This window comes from Mixophyes fleayi, chromosome 6, assembly GCF_038048845.1.
Source record: "Mixophyes fleayi isolate aMixFle1 chromosome 6, aMixFle1.hap1, whole genome shotgun sequence".
NCBI classification, from domain to species: Eukaryota; Metazoa; Chordata; class Amphibia; order Anura; family Limnodynastidae; genus Mixophyes; species Mixophyes fleayi.
The window spans coordinates 174,119,250-174,138,887 of NC_134407.1; the positions used below are offsets into that span (position 1 = coordinate 174,119,250).

The following is a 19,638-nucleotide window of genomic DNA, read 5'->3' on the forward strand; positions in this document are numbered from 1 at the left end:
CTCTAAGGAAACAGGTGTATGTCTTACTCTGAACCAAGCCTCCAGTGTTTTCGTCTATAATCATATCCCAGTATAGCTTATTCTCAGACTAATTACATGTATTCTAAATGTTACCATTGTATTGTCCTCCTTAGTTTGATCAAGTGCGGCAGTCTGTGGGTCTTACAAGTAGTTTTGCCAAATCAGTGGTGAATTTAGCTGATACCGTAAGTACAGCCCCTGCCTATGTTACAACATATTGTGTTGTGCTGTTATTGTCATTATTGCTCTTCCAGTTGGACCCTCACATGATGTATCACACAGTTTTCCCATTTTCACCATATTTGAATTTGGGTCAATAATCACATATATCTATATGTTTGGAAATGGTTAGATAATTAAACACAATTGTTTTGTTGGTTCTGCCACGGCAGAACCAACAAAACAAAAGACTCCATCCACGGAAATCGGGACGACCGTGACACCCGTAACGGCAGCAACAACCACCAAAACACCGAGAACAAGTGCAGATGTCCAAGGTAAACCCTCTAAAAAGGGTCCAGACAACCTCCACAATGAAACACAATTGTAAGTGTATAAAAGAAATGATACAAAGCTAAATACACAATAAAAATTAAGAGGCACTCAAAAACCCTTAAACATATAAATTCATTAAGATGAGAGAAAATTACATATAATTTTAAATGCCAAACTAATTTATTCATAATGTAACATAATGCAGGAGATTCAATTGCCGTTGACGTGGCGCGTGTACATCATGCTGCACACTTTTCTGGCAATTATGGAAGTAACCTCTGCTTACCCCCCCCCCCCTCCCCCCCTATAGAGGTGCAAGGAGAAATGACCCCCAGACACCTGACACTTTATGAAACCCCTCCGCAGTCACATTATGACACCCCCTCCTCAGACACATTATGACACCCCAGACCACTGTACTTACGTGTGCTCTGTTTGAGGGGCTAATGTCCATCAGATGGAGACATCCTGCAGAGTGAGGAGGGAAGCTCTTAGTTTTGGGAGATTTAGGGCTCCTCGGCTTGCTCTGCAGGCTGCTTGGACAGTGAGTGATGTCACACACTGGGGACTGGAAGCAGCCAGTGACCAGACTAAATTTTACCAGAAATAACTTTATTTTATAGTTTACCCTGGGGAGAGTTTTTTTGCTGGTTTTGAAACCAGTAGAGCTGTCCTTTAGTTACATTAATCAGTAAACCTTTATGGGCTTGTTCTCCCAAGTATAGGCATACCAAATACATGTACTTTACACAGGCTCTGCCAGAATCACAGGGCCAGGAATCAAAGTACATAATTAAATTTTGAAATTAGTTTTTTCTTTAATTATTTATTGATTTTAATTCATACAAACAAAACACTCTAAATATCATCAGTAGCATATCTAGTTCAATCACCTAGGGCCTGATTCATTAAGGATCTTAAATGAAGAGGTATCAAAACCATGTTACAATGCAAGGGGTGCAAACTAGTTTTCTGTTTTGCACATAAGTTAAATACTGACTGTTTTGCACCCTTTGCATTGTAACATGGTTTTGTCCAGGAGACTGAAATTAGAAGTTTCTGAAGTTAAGATCCTTAATGAATCAGGCCCCTAGACCATATCTGTATATATTTTCATTTACACTCATGACCTATTGTTTCATTTACCAGCCCTCCAAGTTTATGAAACTTTGGTATAGCCATCTGTAACAAATTCAACACATATTGAAAATCTGTTTTCTTTTTTCAAAAGACCTACTAAATGGAGCCATTCAAGGATCAAACAACGGGACCGAAACACCAGTCTTGCCAATAAAACAAGTCACATCATACAAAACTTATTCACTATTGGGCATTCCCATAGAAGATGCCAAAATATAGCCACACTCCCACCACACTTAGAGCAATTCATCATTCTTACAGGAGTTAGACACACTCTATACATAACATATAACTGGATTTGCTGATATTTTTTGCAAAGCAGATATTCGCGGTCTAATCTCAAACTTGAAACCCATTCCCCATCTCAGGGGCACACGCAGGATAATTAGGGGGGGTTTCCACCCCACCCCCCCAAAAAAAAAAAGCGCAGTAGCTCCGTTTCGGCAGCACTGTACTATACAGCAGCCGCAGCGCTGTCAAAGAAGTGTCCGCGGCGGACGCTTCTTTGACAGCTCCGCGGCTGCTATTTAGTACAGTGCCGCTATGTGGGGCACTACATTAGCAGAGGGGAGGGGTTTCTGGAGACCCAGAAACCCCCCCTTTTGTGTGCCCCTGCATCTGTAACAGATCCTATGTCCTCTTCCTATTTTACACAGAGCAATGGGAGATTATCTGCATTTGTATCATCATCCCCATTAGTTATTTATATAGCGCCACTAATTCTGCAGCGTTGTACAGAGAACTCAGGAAACCCACGCAAACATGGGAGAAAACATACAAACTCCACACAGATGAGTCATGGTCGGAAATCGAACTCATGACCCCAGTGCTCTGAGACAGAAGGGCTAACCACTTGGCCACTGTGCTGCCCAGTTCGTCAGGTCATACGCTCTGTGTTTCATAGGTTTACTGTTCTGAAACTGAGCCTCCAGTAAATTTCTGAGTTGAAGATATCTGTAAAATGCCGTTTTGGGAGTACTAAATTCTGCCTGTACTTGGGAAAAATATTTCAACAGCCTTTAACATAGAGATGTCCCATCTTGGTAACACCATACACTAACCAGAATTAGTTTCCTAGTTTTAGAAGCTTCCCCAGTTTAACACTATGCTAAAGTGGTTCATCTGGATCTCCTGTCCAATAGTGTGTGTTGTACCACAGATGTGAAAAGCCTGAATAATAAGTGTGGCCCTGTTTTCTTTTGTTCTAGCCCCCAAAAGGTCCTTCAGAGGTGTTTGTTTTAACCCTGCCCTCTCTATCATATGATATGTCAACTGCAACGCATAATAATAAATACATTATAATACAAAAAAAGCCCTTCACACCATGATTAGTGTTGAATGAGGAAAGCATTTTATTCCTAACATCCCTATTATAACTTGTCATTGAACATACCAGAAACAGGGTAGACATACTACAACGTACTAATACTTTGTACTGACAATTGTATAAAAAGTGCCGACTGACAGAACCATTTACTGATGGGTTATTTATATGAAAACAGAATATGTAAGAAGGTGCATACAGGCAAAATGTCTTAGGACTAGGTGGTCTTTGTCCGGTTTAGCTAAGTAGTGTAGGATGTTTGAAGCTGCAGTCACTGATGACTTTTTGTTTCCTGGACAGGAATGAAACAAACAAGTCACTAATATAAATAAGTAATGAAGATAAATGTGAAGTCTTATGACGTACAATATATGTACTGTTCTTTTGATATTATGTTCCATAGTTATTAGACTTTCTGAGCTGGCTTTTTATCGCTTGGTATTTTCAGTATCCTGAATATCTCTCCTGCCCTTATACCTCCACAGATTCCCTAATCGTATCTCTGTCCGCCCCATGATTTCCCCTGCACACCCTGGTTTATTCCTGGCTTCTCCTCTTAGATTTTTAGGGAACAGCTAAACACCAGGATTGTCCTGGTCGCCATGGAAACCTGGACGTCTGGAGACAAGATAGCAGTGAGCGAGGACCCTCTGCAAGTACTGGGTGATTTCATGAAGTACCGGAGCACCGAGATACCAGAGCATAGCGATGCCACTCACCTCTTCTCGTGAGTCATATGGGGTTAGCTGCACCTTATTATATAATCCTTTGGAGAAGTCACTGTCATCAGATCCATATCTCCCATTACTTAGTTATAATTAAAAATAAAATAAAAACTAGCCTCAGCTGTCTAATCTAAATGCTGTCAGTTGTACAATGTAACATTAGCCCATGCCCTAAATCTGAAGCTACAACAAGTTTTAACCCTAGACCCAAGTTCTGATCCCAGCCAAACCATAGCCCTAGCTCAGACTACACTACAACTATGCTGAGACCTAAAAGATCTCTGATCTTGTCCCTCAAATTCTAAACATTTAATAATAACCATTTAAAAGCACTAACTTGTACCAGTGGAAATGTTTTTGCTCTCGCTACATCCTACTTGAGGAATAAACAGGAACAAGTTTCTCCTTTAGAGAACCAATAACGTGATTTTAGAACTGGGCTTCTGAGATCAATTGCTTAGATAAAATAACCTTTGTAACCCTTCCAGTCTCACAAATTGGTGTGGGTGGAGGGGTTCATCAAATTATCGTTCATTTTTACTTCTCTTCCATTCACTTAATTAGTTTCATCCTTGTTTGTATTCTAAGCCAATGATGCACTCCTTACTTATTTACTAAAGCTTGTTAATTGCCTTCAACTGCTCCACAAAACTAAAAAAATGTACAAAAAATTAGCAGAGGTGCCACCTATCATGACTAGTGTTAATCAGTGTAGGGCATCAGTCATGAATATAGAAAAATGTGAGTGTGCAGCGTCAAGGCCATTTCCTTCTGCTCTGTGACATTTTGAGACTATTTTGCCATGGACGGGGTAGAGGCATTCTGTATAAAATGGGATAGCTGTGTTATACACAGAAGCAAAAACAAGATTGTATTGTACAATATGGAGTTTTGGCACGCACTGGGATAGGTGGTGATTGGACATGCGCTGGGATAGGTGGTGATTGGGCATATTTGCAGGCATTCCTGATCTTGAGGGAGTTTGCAGTGTATTTTTATTCAGGCAGTTTTACCACCCCCTTAAAAATAGTAGTTTAGTTTAATTTCTTGTGCTCCATCTATGCACATTTTACAAGTTAAATATTAATAAGGGGTAAGAAGTGAGTGTCAAATGAGCAGCATTTTACAGGTAAAAAAGAAATGTTCCAACTAATTATGGGAGTGGTCTAAATGTGATAGTAGTTTGTGGTTGTGTATTTATTTTTATAGATTCACACATTTCCTTCTCACTCTAACAATTTGCAAAATATTGAGCAAAGCATCTTCTCAAACCAGCTATGAAAATGCAGAATACAGGATGTACGTAAATCTATTTGGGTGTGGCCTATACTGATCTTATAAACAATTCCAATTAAAATCAAAGTGATGTTATGATGAAAGTAGTATGTGGGTCATGTGAAAAATTGGTAGCGCAGTCAGTTTCTGTTGCTATGGAAAGAACATTATAATATAACTTTAACTATGAAACTTTGTGGGTTATTTTGGTCATTTACTATTACTCATTTTAATGTTAGGGACTCTTCTATTCAAATGTTCAAGATCCTGACCCAATCAACTTGTCTCCAAAATGCCTAACTGATATTTTTCCTCCTTCTGCATTTAGAGGACGCACTTTTAAGAGCAGCCGCAGTGGGGCGGCGTATTTTGGCGGGATATGCTCTCCAACCAAAAGTGGAGGAATAATTGAGGTCAGTACAACAGGTTAGCCTCATAGTCTTATCCTAAAGTCACCAGAGTCTGAAACATATTATGTTCTGCATAGGTCACAGCAGTTCTTTTGACCTTGATTTTTTTTTGAGTGTTACTACATGAAAACTTTGCACTTCTGTCCTACCAGTACGATTCTCAGTACACTACCAAGATTTTAACTGCTGTGACTATCATGTTACAGGCAAAACAAAATTTATATTAATTGTGCACAAAAAGTACTGTGTGGTGATACATTTATATAGTACAATAAGAACATATTCCAATTTTTAAAGAATGCCACATTCCTACATACAGTACAACAATCACCATCTCATTATAAGACACAATGGGCTAGATTTACTAAGCTGCGGGTTTGAAAAAGTGGGGATGTTGCCTATAGCAACCAATCAGATTCTAGCTGTCATTTTGTAGAGGGTACTAAATAAATGAAAGCTAGAATCTGATTGGTTACCATAGGCAACATCCCCACTTTTTCAAACCCGCAGCTTAGTAAATCTAGCCCAATGACTTAGTTGGAGCCACAAAAACTGAACAGATTTTTAACCTTGCCAAGAACGGCTCGCCCAAAACAGGGGATTCTAGTAATAATGTGTTAGCCTTAGATTTAGCTTTCAATCAGTACATTGAATTTGTAGCATTTTATGTAATGGCATATTGGGCCGCATAGCCATATCTAATTGTTCAGCCTGGTCGCCACAAGTGGTTGGTGGTTCAAGGAACTGCATACAGCTTTTCTGACTCTGGTTTACTTTTTTTGTGTGTCTGGTTTCAAACAATAACAGGGCAATTTGGTCTTAGCAAGTTTTTTTTTACATACAAATTATACTGTGTACCTTAAGTTTTGTAGTCTAAAGTAAGACAAAATCAGTGCTGTTATGACTTTGGATAGTTATAGGTGTTGAGTTAGGTTTACAGTTTGGATTTAGGTTTGGATTAATGTTTGGGATTAAAGTGTGGTGTAGGTTCAGATTTAGGACTTGGCCCAATGTTAGGACCATATAAGGATGTTGGAATTTAAGACGAATATATTAAAATTGATGTTAGTATTCATTTTAAATTAGGAGATTTTTGATTCACTGTGACAAAGGTCTCCATAAGAACTCCCTGATAGCCTTTTTATTACAAACTGATGTGGCCTGCAGTAAAGTGATGCCTCTGATGTGGCCTGCAGTAAAGTGATGCCTCTGATGTGGCCTGCAGTAAAGTGATGCCTCTGATGTGGCCTGCAGTAAAGTGATGCCTCTGATGTGGCCTGCAGTAAAGTGATGCCTCTGATGTGGCCTGCAGTAAAGTGATGCCTCTGATGTGGCCTGCAGTAAAGTGATGCCTCTGATGTGGCCTGCAGTAAAGTGATGCCTCTGATGTGGCCTGCAGTAGAGTGATGCCTCTGATGTGGCCTGCAGTAAAGTGATGCCTCTGATGTGGCCTGCAGTAAAGTGATGCCTCTGATGTGGCCTGCAGTAAAGTGATGCCTCTGATGTGGCCTGCAGTAAAGTGATGCCTCTGATGTGGCCTGCAGTAAAGTGATGCCTCTGATGTGGCTTGCAGTAAAGTGATGCTTCTGATGTGGCCTGCAGTAAAGTGATGCCTCTGATGTGGCCTGCAGTAAAGCGGTGCCTCTGATGTGGCTTGCAGTAAAGTGATGCTTCTGATGTGGCCTGCAGTAAAGTGATGCCTCTGATGTGGCCTGCAATAAAGTGATGCCTCTGATGTGGCCTGCAGTAGAGTGATGCCTCTGATGTGGCCTGCAGTAAAGTGATGCCTCTGATGTGGCCTGCAGTAAAGTGATGCCTCTGATGTGGCCTGCAGTAAAGTGATGCCTCTGATGTGGCCTGCAGTAGAGTGATGCCTCTGATGTGGCCTGCAGTAAAGTGATGCCTCTGATGTGGCCTGCAGTAAAGTGATGCCTCTGATGTGGCCTGCAGTAAAGTGATGCCTCTGATGTGGCCTGCAGTAAAGTGATGCCTCTGATGTGGCCTGCAGTAAAGTGATGCTTCTGATGTGGCCTGCAGTAAAGTGATGCCTCTGATGTGGCCTGCAGTAAAGCGGTGCCTCTGATGTGTCCTGCAGTAAAGCGGTGCCCCTGATGTGGCCTGCAGTAAAGCGGTGCCCCTGATGTGGCCTGCGGTAAAGCGGTGCCCCTGATGTGGCCTGCGGTAAAGCGATGCCTCTGATGTGGCCTGCGGTAAAGCGATGCCCCTGATGTGGCCTGCGGTAAAGCGATGCCCCTGATGTGGCCTGCGGTAAAGCGATGCCCCTGATGTGGCCTGCGGTAAAGCGATGCCCCTGATGTGGCCTGCGGTAAAGCGATGCCCCTGATGTGGCCTGCGATAAAGCGATGCCCCTGATGTGGCCTGCGGTAAAGCGATGCCCCTGATGTGGCCTGCGGTAAAGCGATGCCCCTGATGTGGCCTGCGGTAAAGCGATGCCCCTGATGTGGCCTGCGGTAAAGCGATGCCCCTGATGTGGCCTGCGGTAAAGCGATGCCCCTGATGTGGCCTGCGGTAAAGCGATGCCCCTGATGTGGCCTGCGGTAAAGCGATGCCCCTGATGTGGCCTGCGGTAAAGCGATGCCCCTGATGTGGCCTGCGGTAAAGCGATGCCCCTGATGTGGCCTGCGGTAAAGCGATGCCCCTGATGTGGCCTGCGGTAAAGCGATGCCCCTGATGTGGCCTGCAGTAAAGCGATGCCCCTGATGTGGCCTGCAGTAAAGCGATGCCCCTGATGTGGCCTGCAGTAAAGCGATACCCCTGATGTGGCCTGCAGTAAAGTGATGCCCCTGATGTGGCCTGCAGTAACACCAGCTGTAAATATTGTAGCACAACTATGCTGCTAACTTGAAGCCTTAAGATATTGTATGTGTGGCCGCGATGGGGTCTGTTTCTATAAAATGACTGATTTTCAGTTTAGGTAGCAGGATAGTCTTCCAGATATGCAGGGAAAATCTGATGCTTTCTATTTAAATTATATTTCTGATTAGAATTGGAGAGGATAGTGCAATATACACAGAGACATGTAGAAGATACACCATGGTTATAATGCATCTTTGTTCTGTTCTGCCCTATATAGTATGGAAACATTGCTGCCATGGCAGTGACATTGGCACAGAGTCTTGGACAAAACCTTGGCATGATGTATAATAAACCGCGGACGGCTGCCGGTAAGACATCTGGGCATTGCTTTAGATGTAAATCTTCTGGTGCTTATCACTGCACTACTGATGTGTGCTCTGTCTTGTAGGTGAATGCAGTTGTCCAGATCTGTGGCTTGGCTGTATCATGGAGGATACCGGGTAAGTGACACAGCTCACTAAGACTTTGCTTTTAATGGCAACAATAATGATTCAGAAAAATCTGAAAATACTTATGAATATATTTAGATCTTTGTGTATTTATTTTATGAGCCTACTTGTTAATCTACCTCTTGTCATAAATAGTTGTCATGTTTTAGTATCATAAGACAGATTGATTGCACTGTATCTTACTATAATCAATACTGATCCTAACATGACATTTTGGTGAGCACTTAGCACTTAGTGAATTCTTGTGGAGAAGCGCAGTGAAAGGACCACTGAAACCATCTGTGGTGTCATTCAGACAAGAAGGTTTCACAGCATCCAATACCATGTAATTTAGGGAGGGTTTTGATTGTTCTTATCCATGTGTGCTCCTATCAATAAATATGGACAATGAGTATCACTTTGTGCTGCCATTGTGGATCCTTTTTATCTGATCAATTTGTACAAGATACAGGGCTGACACGGATTATGTGTTTAATAAATAAATTCTGGTTACAGGGGTCCTAAGATACACTGTCAGAGAGGTGCTGGTTGGCAACAGCTTCATTCCATTTCCCTGGTACCAATCCATCTCAGATATTGACTTACAAAAACCTCTACAACATATCCTAAACAGGAGTTTAGCAGACACGGCTAGACATTGGGCATCAACATACAATTATGGATTACTGTTGATTTAATGCCAGAATTACTAGGAAGATTTTCGTGATCAAACACTCCTATTCACCGCCTCTTGCTCACTGGTCTATATAAGATTCTATACATCCAAAAGTCCTCTAGATAGCACTGTGCCTACTAATGTTTGCTAGGTTAAGTGAAAGTGTTATGGTTGTGAGATGTCCTGTCTGGTTGTCATATCCCTGTTTGGGATCCAGTGGTCCAGATAACTAGCATTTTTATAACGACCATTCATGAATTATGGTAAAATAATTACCCACAGTGAGCATGAAAGACCAGAACAAATCAAGAGATTAGGAGGACGGGGAAAGAGAATTCAGAATAACTATATACACACAGTATATATTGTGCTTCTCATTATTCTTTACACCTGTTTGTCTGATTTCAGTTACTACCTCCCCCAGAAGTTCTCCCGCTGCAGTATTGATGAATACCGCCAATTCCTGCAAAACGGAGGAGGGAGGTGTCTATTTAACAAACCCCTTAAGGTATACAGGTTTCCATAGCTAGATAAAAAAGAAGTTATTATTGTGCAATTATTGTAATCAGATTTCACACCGGGAAGGTGGTTTAGGTAACCACCTTTGGGGTAGCAAAATAACTCTGGGAGGCAAAGGAAAATCTGAGCTAGGGCCTGCCTGATATCTTGCTACAATTAATACTTGCCACAGAAACCAACACAATGCACATAGTTTTGCTTTTATATTCCCCTTCAAATGTGGGCCTCCTCATCTCCTATCTGCTCCCCTGCGCAGCCTTGTCTCCTGACTTCTCCAGTCATGCCTGGCCTCTCTTCCCTCCTTTTTTTCCTCCCGTCTCTTGTTGGCTCTCTTTGCCTATCCCCCTGGTCTTCTTCTCATATCCAGTCCCAATTCATATTTTCCTGTTAGTAGATAACCATACAGAAGACTGGGGCAACTGCGCAATGACGTAATATAACTAATAGTGCATACCGGTTATACTGCTATTATGAGGAAAGAAACAACTGGCTAAGAGCCCACTTAACACACTTATGTTACATTTGGGATCCCTAAGCCCAATTTTAGGTTCTGCTCATAATTACCATTGTAGATCAGCCCCACATATTTAGGACAAGATTATCACTTTAACCATTTAAACTGGACACATGGAACATAAATGCTGTGTGGCTGTAATGAAGTTACTTTACATGTATGCTGCAAGATTTCAATGAATTTAGTTCATATACATGGCTGGACAGTTCACAATGATATGCCACCAGGAATCAAATAGTTTAACACTTTACACCCTACAATGTAAAAGTCAGTTTGAGAACTCTCAGTACACTCTGTACATCCACTCTGTACATCCACAGTACACACTCTGCTTGTGCTAAACCCTACTCTAACCTTGTAGCATGTACATATTCTGTCTGTGTCATACATTCTCCGTAGAACTTGCTGGGAGCATGAATGGAGGAATATGCTACAAGCCATGTCTACATACATGTATTGTATAAATGATGCATGTACGATCTTAGTCCGTTTGGATGTGGACCTTTTTTTTCTATGCATGTGTGAACGGCCCCAGAGAGCAATGCTTGCAGCACGGTAACACACGGGAGTGTAATGCACCTCACACAGCAAAACATGAGAATGGGCCTTTATAACCAGTGTGCGCACATATAAGCATTTTCACATAGCACATATCTTTATTGTGGGCTCTACATCCTGCTCACACTGTTTATTTTTTCCATTTTCCTCTCCCAGCTGCTGGATGCTCCATCCTGTGGGAATGGATTTGTGGAAGTGGGGGAGGAATGTGACTGTGGCTCAAATGCTGTGAGTACTGAAATGACTATTTCTTATTTCTGTTTTTATAAACTGCCAACACATGAAGGGGCCCGTGTTACAGACACTGTACATACAATGACCGCAAAGAGAAGGTAGAAATAAACCTGCCCAACCAATGACTGTCACATGCGTTACCCTGTGACGTATCTTTGACAACAAATAAATGTATGTTGTTTATAAAAGTATTTATTTGTGTCTTTGTGCTCAATAGACTAGCCGCAACCACTTATACTGCATTCTAGTGTCCTACCGGGAAATACATAACTGTCAGTGAAGACTTCCTGGTAACTTGTAAGAATAGAGATAAACCAAATCCATTTTAGTCATAAGGATTTGCAGCTAGATTTGGTGTGGCTGGATCCTTCGGGTTTGTACAAAAGAATCCAAATCATGCATAGAACACAGTTGTTGCTTCCTGGGGCTAAAAGTATATACGATTTTCATATTTATTCTACTTCTACTAACTTCACTATGTAATGTGGGGTTCAGATTGATTTCTGCAGAATCATTTTGCAACAGGATTAAGTATTCAGTAAAATTCTAAAATATGAACCCAACACATGTCTAGTTAAAACACCTCATCAGCCACACTGACAAGTTGAAGTTCACTCTACATCAACCTAAGGTTGATGTAACTCTGGTAGAACTAAAAGTTCCAGCATAGCAGGCAATGGCTGTATAATGTAGAAGGGATTTTATTTGCTGTCCCTCGTGTATATAATGTGTTTAAATGCAGTAGGTGTGAAATAGGAAAACCTCTAATCGTATAAAGCCTATATAATACTCTATTTGAACATAATTAACATATTAACAATGTAATGTATTTAGTTGCGATAATTAAGAAGAAAAGACAGAGGAGAAACATTTAGGGGCATATTCAATTGACGGCGGGATCGCCGAAAATCCCGCGCTCCAAAAATATTACCGTTAATACGGTAATATCTTGCTGGATGTCAGCTCGCAGCTCCCTGAGCTGCGAGCTGAAATCCAGCGAGTAAATTACCGTATTAACGTTTTTTACGTGCAGGATTACCGTATTAACGGTAATATTTATGAAGCGCAGGATTTTCGGCGTTCCCACCGTCAATTGAATATGCCCCTTAGACACAAGTCATATCTTTCTCTTTTGTTTTTACTTTCAAAATAAGAAATATTGCAGCTGGTTGTTAGCCAAAACATACGAATGTGTGTAGTTATTTTCAGTAAATAATGGGCATTGTTGTTGTTATGGTCCACAGGAATGTAACAGGACCGGTGCCTGGAACTGCTGTAAGAAATGCACACTCAGCCACGATGCAATGTGTAGTGACGGGCTGTGTTGCCGACGATGTCGGGTAAGGAGATTGGTAAACATAGATTGGTTATACAGCCTAAAGAATCATGTGACTGAGAAATATGGCCCTAGGTGATAACCAATGTTCATCTGCATTCCTCCCACTTTGATGTGCTAGGCTGTCCCGTACTGTCCTCCCCTCCTAACACCTACATTGCTGCGTGCGGCACCCGTGTGAGACATACCTCCCAAATTTCCCACCCACGAGACAAAGCTGTCCCAATCAGGATGGCGGTACAGAGCACTCGAATTGGCAGCTATGGACAGGAAGAAATAGAATAACAGCATCAGTGTTTCTCTTCATGTGTAAATAATTGCATCCCTAGTACAGTAATTATAGGTCTTGTTACAATAAGAATCGGACCTTCGTCAAGATTGTATATACTGTATATATTGTACGTATAAAATGACAGGCCATAAACGCTGTCATCTGGGAACCAGCCTCCACCCCATCTGTGACAATGTGGAAGTTGAAAGTAAACAACAGACTTTATGCTCATTTAAAGGTGCCACCTATCTGTTTTCACTGCCATGTGGCTCTTGGATAGATTTCCCGGTATTCCTTCAAAAGCCAGAAGCTGCGAATGCCTTTGTGCTGGGTCTTTTGTGCTCCTCTTTAACCAGATGCAAATGTTTACTCAGGGAGCTGGGCAGATCGGGGTGTTCATAAACAGCAATATACATACAACTAGGGATCAGAGAAGAAATCACTAAAACAACATTTGCTTATATAAACATTGGCCGATTATTTAAATCGGAGGAAAATGCAGTAGTGTCTTGCTAGATTCCATCTGTATTCCAACTATCCCCAATAGCAAGAAACAAAAACCCTGTTTTGTTTTTTAATTTTAATTTTAATTTAAGTGGACTGTTCCTGTTTTTAAATATTGACCAATTACCAATAACTTATTTTGGTTGCTGGAAGCAGTTCTCATATTATTTTACATGCTACAGACATTTTATCTTCCAGGAAGATTTCCTCTTTTATTTTTGTTGCCTCGGATATACAAAAGATAAACTTACAATTGTGCATTGTCCTATCAAATGTAAACAAAAATAAACACTCCACTCGAAAACATTTTTTTCTGATATAGAGTTCACATTTAAAAGCATCTCTAGTTGACTGTTTATGTTGGGATGTTGTAGTGTCCTATGTCTGGATAGTGTAACATAACTGTATTATGATCATGTCCAGTGGTCAGGGCAGGTCAGGTCACATAGGCATAGTGCCCAAGGTCTGTATAGAATGTTATGTAATTGTATTTTAATCATATCCAGTAGTCGGGTCATGTTATGCAGATGCAGTGTCCTATGTCTGTAAAAAATGTTATAGAATTGTACAATGGTCAGGTCATGTTATGTAGGTGTAGTGCCTGATGTCTGTATGGAGTGATATAGAATCATGTCCAGTGGTCAGGTCAAGGTTGGGGGTGTAGTATCATAAGTCTCTGTAGAGTATTTCATCCATAACGTTTGCAGTTTCAGCTCTATTACAGGAATAATTATATACAGAAATAATTTTAAAATAACTAATATTACTGCATCGTAGATAGTATTTATATAATGATACCTATTACTCTACCGGTGAAATAGGTATCACAACGCTGAATCACTTAAAACCCAATCAGAGTGTGGCCATTCAGTGCTTGTTGAGTCCCCTCATTTCTTTGTTGGCTACACGTGGGCCGATTCTGCAGTTTGGCCTGAGTGTCACGCAACAGGATCACTGCCCAGTTTGGCCGCAAAGATAAATGTCCAAATCGGACAAGATGTAGATTTTCAGTACTTGGGCCAAAACACTACCAAACCACACTGGGTACCATTAGTGTAGTCAAAACAAGTTCTCACACATAGACCTAGTTGTCATCTCCTAAGCTCATTTTGCAACATGCCTGATCTGATTGTTATCAGTCATCGCGCTCATAATTGCCCGATATTGCTGGCTATACGCTAATTTGTGGGGCAGCTTTGCGCAGCCAAAAGTTAGTTGACGGCTACACAACTGTGAATGTGATAATCATTTTCTATGATATCATTTAAACTGCAGAAAGTCACCCCAACATCTTTAAATGTCTTGTTAACAGCATGAGCCCAGAGGTACTGTCTGTCGTGAGCCTGTTAATGAATGTGATGTGCCAGAGACGTGTCCAGGAGACTCCAGTGTGGTGAGTGCTGATATATTGGCAACATAAGACTCTCCAGTTGTTTTCATCTACATCTCAGTTGCTGAGAGAGCATGCTGGGACTGGGAGGCACCTCTGCTACCTGAGAAGGCAACTGCAATGGCTCAATTGTCATCCTCTAAATCTCTAAATTTATATCTAGGTAGGATCCACTAATTTCAACTTTTGTAGCTACAAAACCAACCCCCAATACCAGTTACCTCATTACAGACACACTCCTGCTTAATTTATAGAGGTTTTCCATTTTCAATAATCTTTGTACTATATCCCCTCCCTCTGGCTCTCTCACCTGGACCTGCTGCCATTCACACGATTTATCAGGGTCCATACACCTAAGGGAGGGACACCAACCAAACTACTATTATTAGGACAGGTGTTATTAACGATAGCCAGACCAGGCCAAAGCCTGTAATGTAGATTTTATGGAGAGGGTAAGACTGTTCTATTCTATGGAATAGATCATCTATTTCTCAATTCATTTGATTCCATAAATCTCATAGAGCAGGAAAGAGAATACTTTGATGTGGCTAATTTGAAAATCTTTTAATGGCCTCCATAAGCATCAATGGCTATTGAATGAGAGTATTCTCATTTAATTTTTTGTTTGTGTTGTATCGGCACATTTAAAATTCCTGTGTGTTCAATTTGTTTTGTATAATATGGAAAAAAAATTACGCTACAAAAGAAAATAAGTATATTTTCATAATAAGTAATGCTTTATATTGAATCACTGTGGTACATAGTGAGGGCCTAAGTCTGTCTAAGATAATCTATGTCTCATTTTGTTTACACAGTGCCCCGCAAATCTACACAAGCAGGACGGATACTTCTGTGACAATGAACAGGTGACATTGCTGTCAGTTGTTATATAGATTACTGTCTATGTAGAATATTACTCCAGTGTTTCAGAACACCACAGGCACCGCTGAAGTATAGGAACAAGATTACTCCTATATGGGACTCCACATAGGTGATATTGATTCCTGGATTATTGATTTGTGCTATTAAATGTCTTTGGAAGAATGTGTTACTGAAGGCTTCAGTCACAAAGACTTTATTCCAGTATTATAAACTGATAATCACACAGTTAAATACTACTATAAATGTATGATGCTTATGCAATCAATCTGATTGTATAAAGGTATAAGTTCTTTCACATGTATAATGTTACACAAGTAGTTTACAATTTAGTAGTATAAGAAGTGAAATCCTCTCTAACCACTGTTCTTAAGCAGTTTTTATCATATATGTCTTACCTATATCAATTACTGTCTTCAGACAGTATTCAAAATCTTCACATTCAACCCATTATATATGGTGTAACGCACTTCCTACTGTGCAGTACCTGAATATAATGTTATATAAGTTATATTAGGAGTTTTGTGACCATATAAATGTAACAATCTGTAAGCCAAGTGCTTTTATACAGGTCAGAAAAAGGTGTCTTCTAATATATGGAATAAATTACAGTGGGAATACATTATTCCTTATTCTACACATGGGGAACTCACTTTTTATAGCTATTCTTTACATGAGTTCACTCATTAACATCACTGTGCATTATAAAATAATTATACATTGACGTGTCATATGACTTGTAATAACTCTTACACAGTTTTTCCACTGCTTCTCTCTCACACTTCTGTTTTTTCATTCCGGTCACAATATATTTCTTGTAAGCCAGTGGCTCCAGAGGGATCAGTGTGCGAGTGGATATTTAGCCACATCTTAAGCTCCCAACCATTGTTGTCTATCGACCATACTGTCTAGAGATGAATATTGAGTTGGAAAAAGCCATTAGTACATTGATCATTGTCTTCCACAAATACTCCGGTGGAGCACAGAATATGAAAAAGAAAGACCTAAAGCAACTATATTTGAGTGTCAGAACTCAAATAGGAAACTGCTTGTCTGATTCAGACAAAGGCAAATTATCAGTGACAGGTGCCACAGAGGATTCAGACAGAGACAACAGATCATTATTTTCCGTAATTTTCGTTCTATGTTGCAGACCCTCCAATAAGACCCCTTTCACTCTATCCAAAATGCACTGCTTAGGAACTTCCCACAGGCAACTGCACTAGTAACACAAGTGGGAAGCTTGGGTGCAGAGCCTTTTGCACTGAGAGGAAGGGGTCATGTTGGTGGGTCTGTATGTTCAGGACGGACAGACTCCAGAAAAATGGCACTTGGAGTACACAGAGAGAATATTTTTTGAATGAGCTGCCTTAGTAGTGAAGAAGGGGGATTGGCTTTGGAGCTCAGTACTTCTAGGTTTCATTGGTTTATGGCACACCCATTAGGAGCCACTGAATTATGGGAAAAAATATTTTTACTAACTTAAAGAAAGAGCATGACTGTGAAAGGTAAACAATGCATTGTATTTTCCTCTGCTCCTACGAACAGTATAGTTTATTTTGCTGGAATTACAGTTCAAGGGATATTCAGGTATGGATTATCCAGAGTTTCACCTGTCTGGGCTAATAGGATGACATTTTAGAATAAGTACTCAATTAACGACACTATCAGACTTGGATAGTAGAAACCAGAATAAATGGTGGTTCCACATTAATCATCCTTCACAGTACAAAGGCCCATTATTTAGTACTTCTAGTAAAATATTCTGAATCAGAAAGTGACTCCGACACTTTATCACGTCCACTGCGCTTTCTGCAAAATGTTTGTTGTATCTTTCGATGTGTGACAACGTCTTAAATAGCATTGTGTCTCTGTCTATATATATTTCTACTTGACAGGGTCGGTGTTATGGAGGCCGGTGTAAGACCAGAGAGCGCCAGTGCAATGCAGTCTGGGGACGCAGTGAGTTACATTAATCACATGACACTGCTGTGGTGTCAGCTTGTCACTACATTTTGTTCAGTCTGAAACAAAGCTACTAATATTTAGAGATCACACTGTTTGAGCTTCGGTGTTTTTAGCAAGATGTTCATAATTACACACTGATAAATGCGACCTTTGTATCTTCTGAGAAATACATGCAGATGATTTTACTGGAGACATACCACAGAATTGATTTAAGGATCCAGATGATAGGTTTCTCTCCAATTAATTAACCCATCTCTCCGCTCAAACTAGTGTTCTCAAAAGCCATTTTGTGCCTTCACTGCACCTATTATTCCATATGTATGCCTGGCTTAATGATTACATTCTGGCTAATTGTCTTTTAAATACTGTATCTTAATCTTGAAGCATTGTATCATGTTTTCATCATCTATACCATTACATTCACATACTGCACAGTAACACAGGGCCTCAATGCAGACCTTTTTCCCTTCTTTTTTTTTTTTAACTTGTCTGATTTTTTTTTTCTTTGATTATTTTTTTTAAGCAGGGGGGCTCCGCCCCTTTCATTGGTTGGGGGGCAGGGTATTTAAAGAAACAAAAACTAAATACATCACATGATCGCGGTGGCGTTTCTCTTTCTTCCTCTCTACTCCGTTCACACTGAATGACGGGCATGACGTCAAACCCGACATTCAGTGAGGAGCGGCGCAGAGAGGACCAAGACAGAAACCGGAAGAGAAGAAAAGAAAAGAGATGAAATAAACCAATACAAAGGTAAGTAAAAGAACAAAGTGATGAAGGAGGGCCAGGTGAAGGGGGGGAAAGCAGAATGGAGGGCGTAGTGTGATCATAAGGGGGCACAGTAGTGTGTGTGTGATGGCACAGGGGGCTTGTGGTAATGTGTGTGATGGCACAGGGGGCTTGTGGTAGTGTGTGTGTGTGATGGCACAGGGGACTTATGGTAATGTGTGTGATGGCACAGGGGGCTTGTGGTAGTGTGTGTGTGATGGCACAGGGGACTTATGGTAATGTGTGTGATGGCACAGGGGGCTTGTGGCAATGTAGTGTGTGTGAGGTAGATGCTTTCTAATGGGTGCTGTTTTGTTTGTGGGGTGATGGTGGGGCAATGTAATAGTGGGTACTATTCATTTAAGATGGGGTGGTTTGGGGCTATTGAATGTGGGGGTGAGTTTAGGGAGAATGAGGTCTCTTTATTAAATGTGACAATGAATTATTTAATGGCAGTGATGGTTGTGGGAAATAGGTATATTTATGAAATGTAAATACTATTAATTTATTACTGGGGCTGTTTGCAGCGAGGGAAATAGGTTTATTTATTAAATGGGAATACTATAATTTTAGGGGCTGGAGGAAGGCCTAATTATTACTTGTGGGTGCTATTGATTTAACGACGGCTTTTTTAATTTTCTAAATATACCAATTTTTTTTTTTCCCAAATAGGGCCCCCAACATTCCAGGATCCAGACAAACCGCAACTAAAGAAACCTGCAGCCACAGTTGGTGAAAGTGACAAGAACAGGTAGGAGAGAGCAGGACAGTCTGTGAAATGTTGTGATTCTAGTAGAACAATCCCATTTTTTGGTGAGTGTTCTGCCCAATCTAAGGGGCAGGCCAAGACTGAGAACTTTTTATGTACACACTGCATTCTTTATATACTATACTACAGTGCTAGATGTCCTGGTGTACACAACAATACAGTTTTTTTTCTGTAGGAGGGTGTTTTTCATTTGCTAGCTACGCCCCAATGGTGCATAGCCACGCCCCAAATTATATGAACACCACCATCTTTGCGCCGCCGCAAATTTTTTTGCCATGCTCAACTATAAGGGGGGCCCCATGAAGTTGTTGTACCGGGGCCCTGAATTCCTCTTTGCAGCCCTAAGGACATATGTGGCTGTTTGGCCACATTTATAGCCAACAGACAGATGTTAATATTTGCACCCAGATTAAGCAGACCACCCCAGCATTGTGAATAATCCAAACCAAGTTAAGGTTTCTAGAACAGTCCTTTATTCTTAAATATTGAATTATCACACTTGAATAAAATAATAGGTAGGCTTTTCAGCGGCTGATGACCAGTTTCTTTTTCACTCC

At 40.8% G+C, this 19,638-nt stretch overlaps 1 protein-coding gene across 1 annotated transcript in view; it reads left to right on the forward strand.

Annotated features, from left to right (window-relative positions):
* The window catches only part of ADAM11 (ADAM metallopeptidase domain 11), a 52,482-nt gene that overhangs the window by 25,649 nt on the left and 7,195 nt on the right, over window positions 1-19,638 (forward strand). The window contains exons 10-20 of the mRNA XM_075177326.1: window positions 135-206; window positions 3,541-3,707; window positions 5,309-5,393; window positions 8,485-8,575; window positions 8,656-8,707; window positions 9,780-9,879; window positions 11,119-11,190; window positions 12,441-12,536; window positions 14,620-14,700; window positions 15,513-15,563; window positions 17,475-17,538. Coding sequence (XP_075033427.1) covers window positions 135-206; window positions 3,541-3,707; window positions 5,309-5,393; window positions 8,485-8,575; window positions 8,656-8,707; window positions 9,780-9,879; window positions 11,119-11,190; window positions 12,441-12,536; window positions 14,620-14,700; window positions 15,513-15,563; window positions 17,475-17,538 — 931 coding nt within the window. The remainder of the gene's footprint in view (window positions 1-134; window positions 207-3,540; window positions 3,708-5,308; window positions 5,394-8,484; window positions 8,576-8,655; window positions 8,708-9,779; window positions 9,880-11,118; window positions 11,191-12,440; window positions 12,537-14,619; window positions 14,701-15,512; window positions 15,564-17,474; window positions 17,539-19,638) is intronic.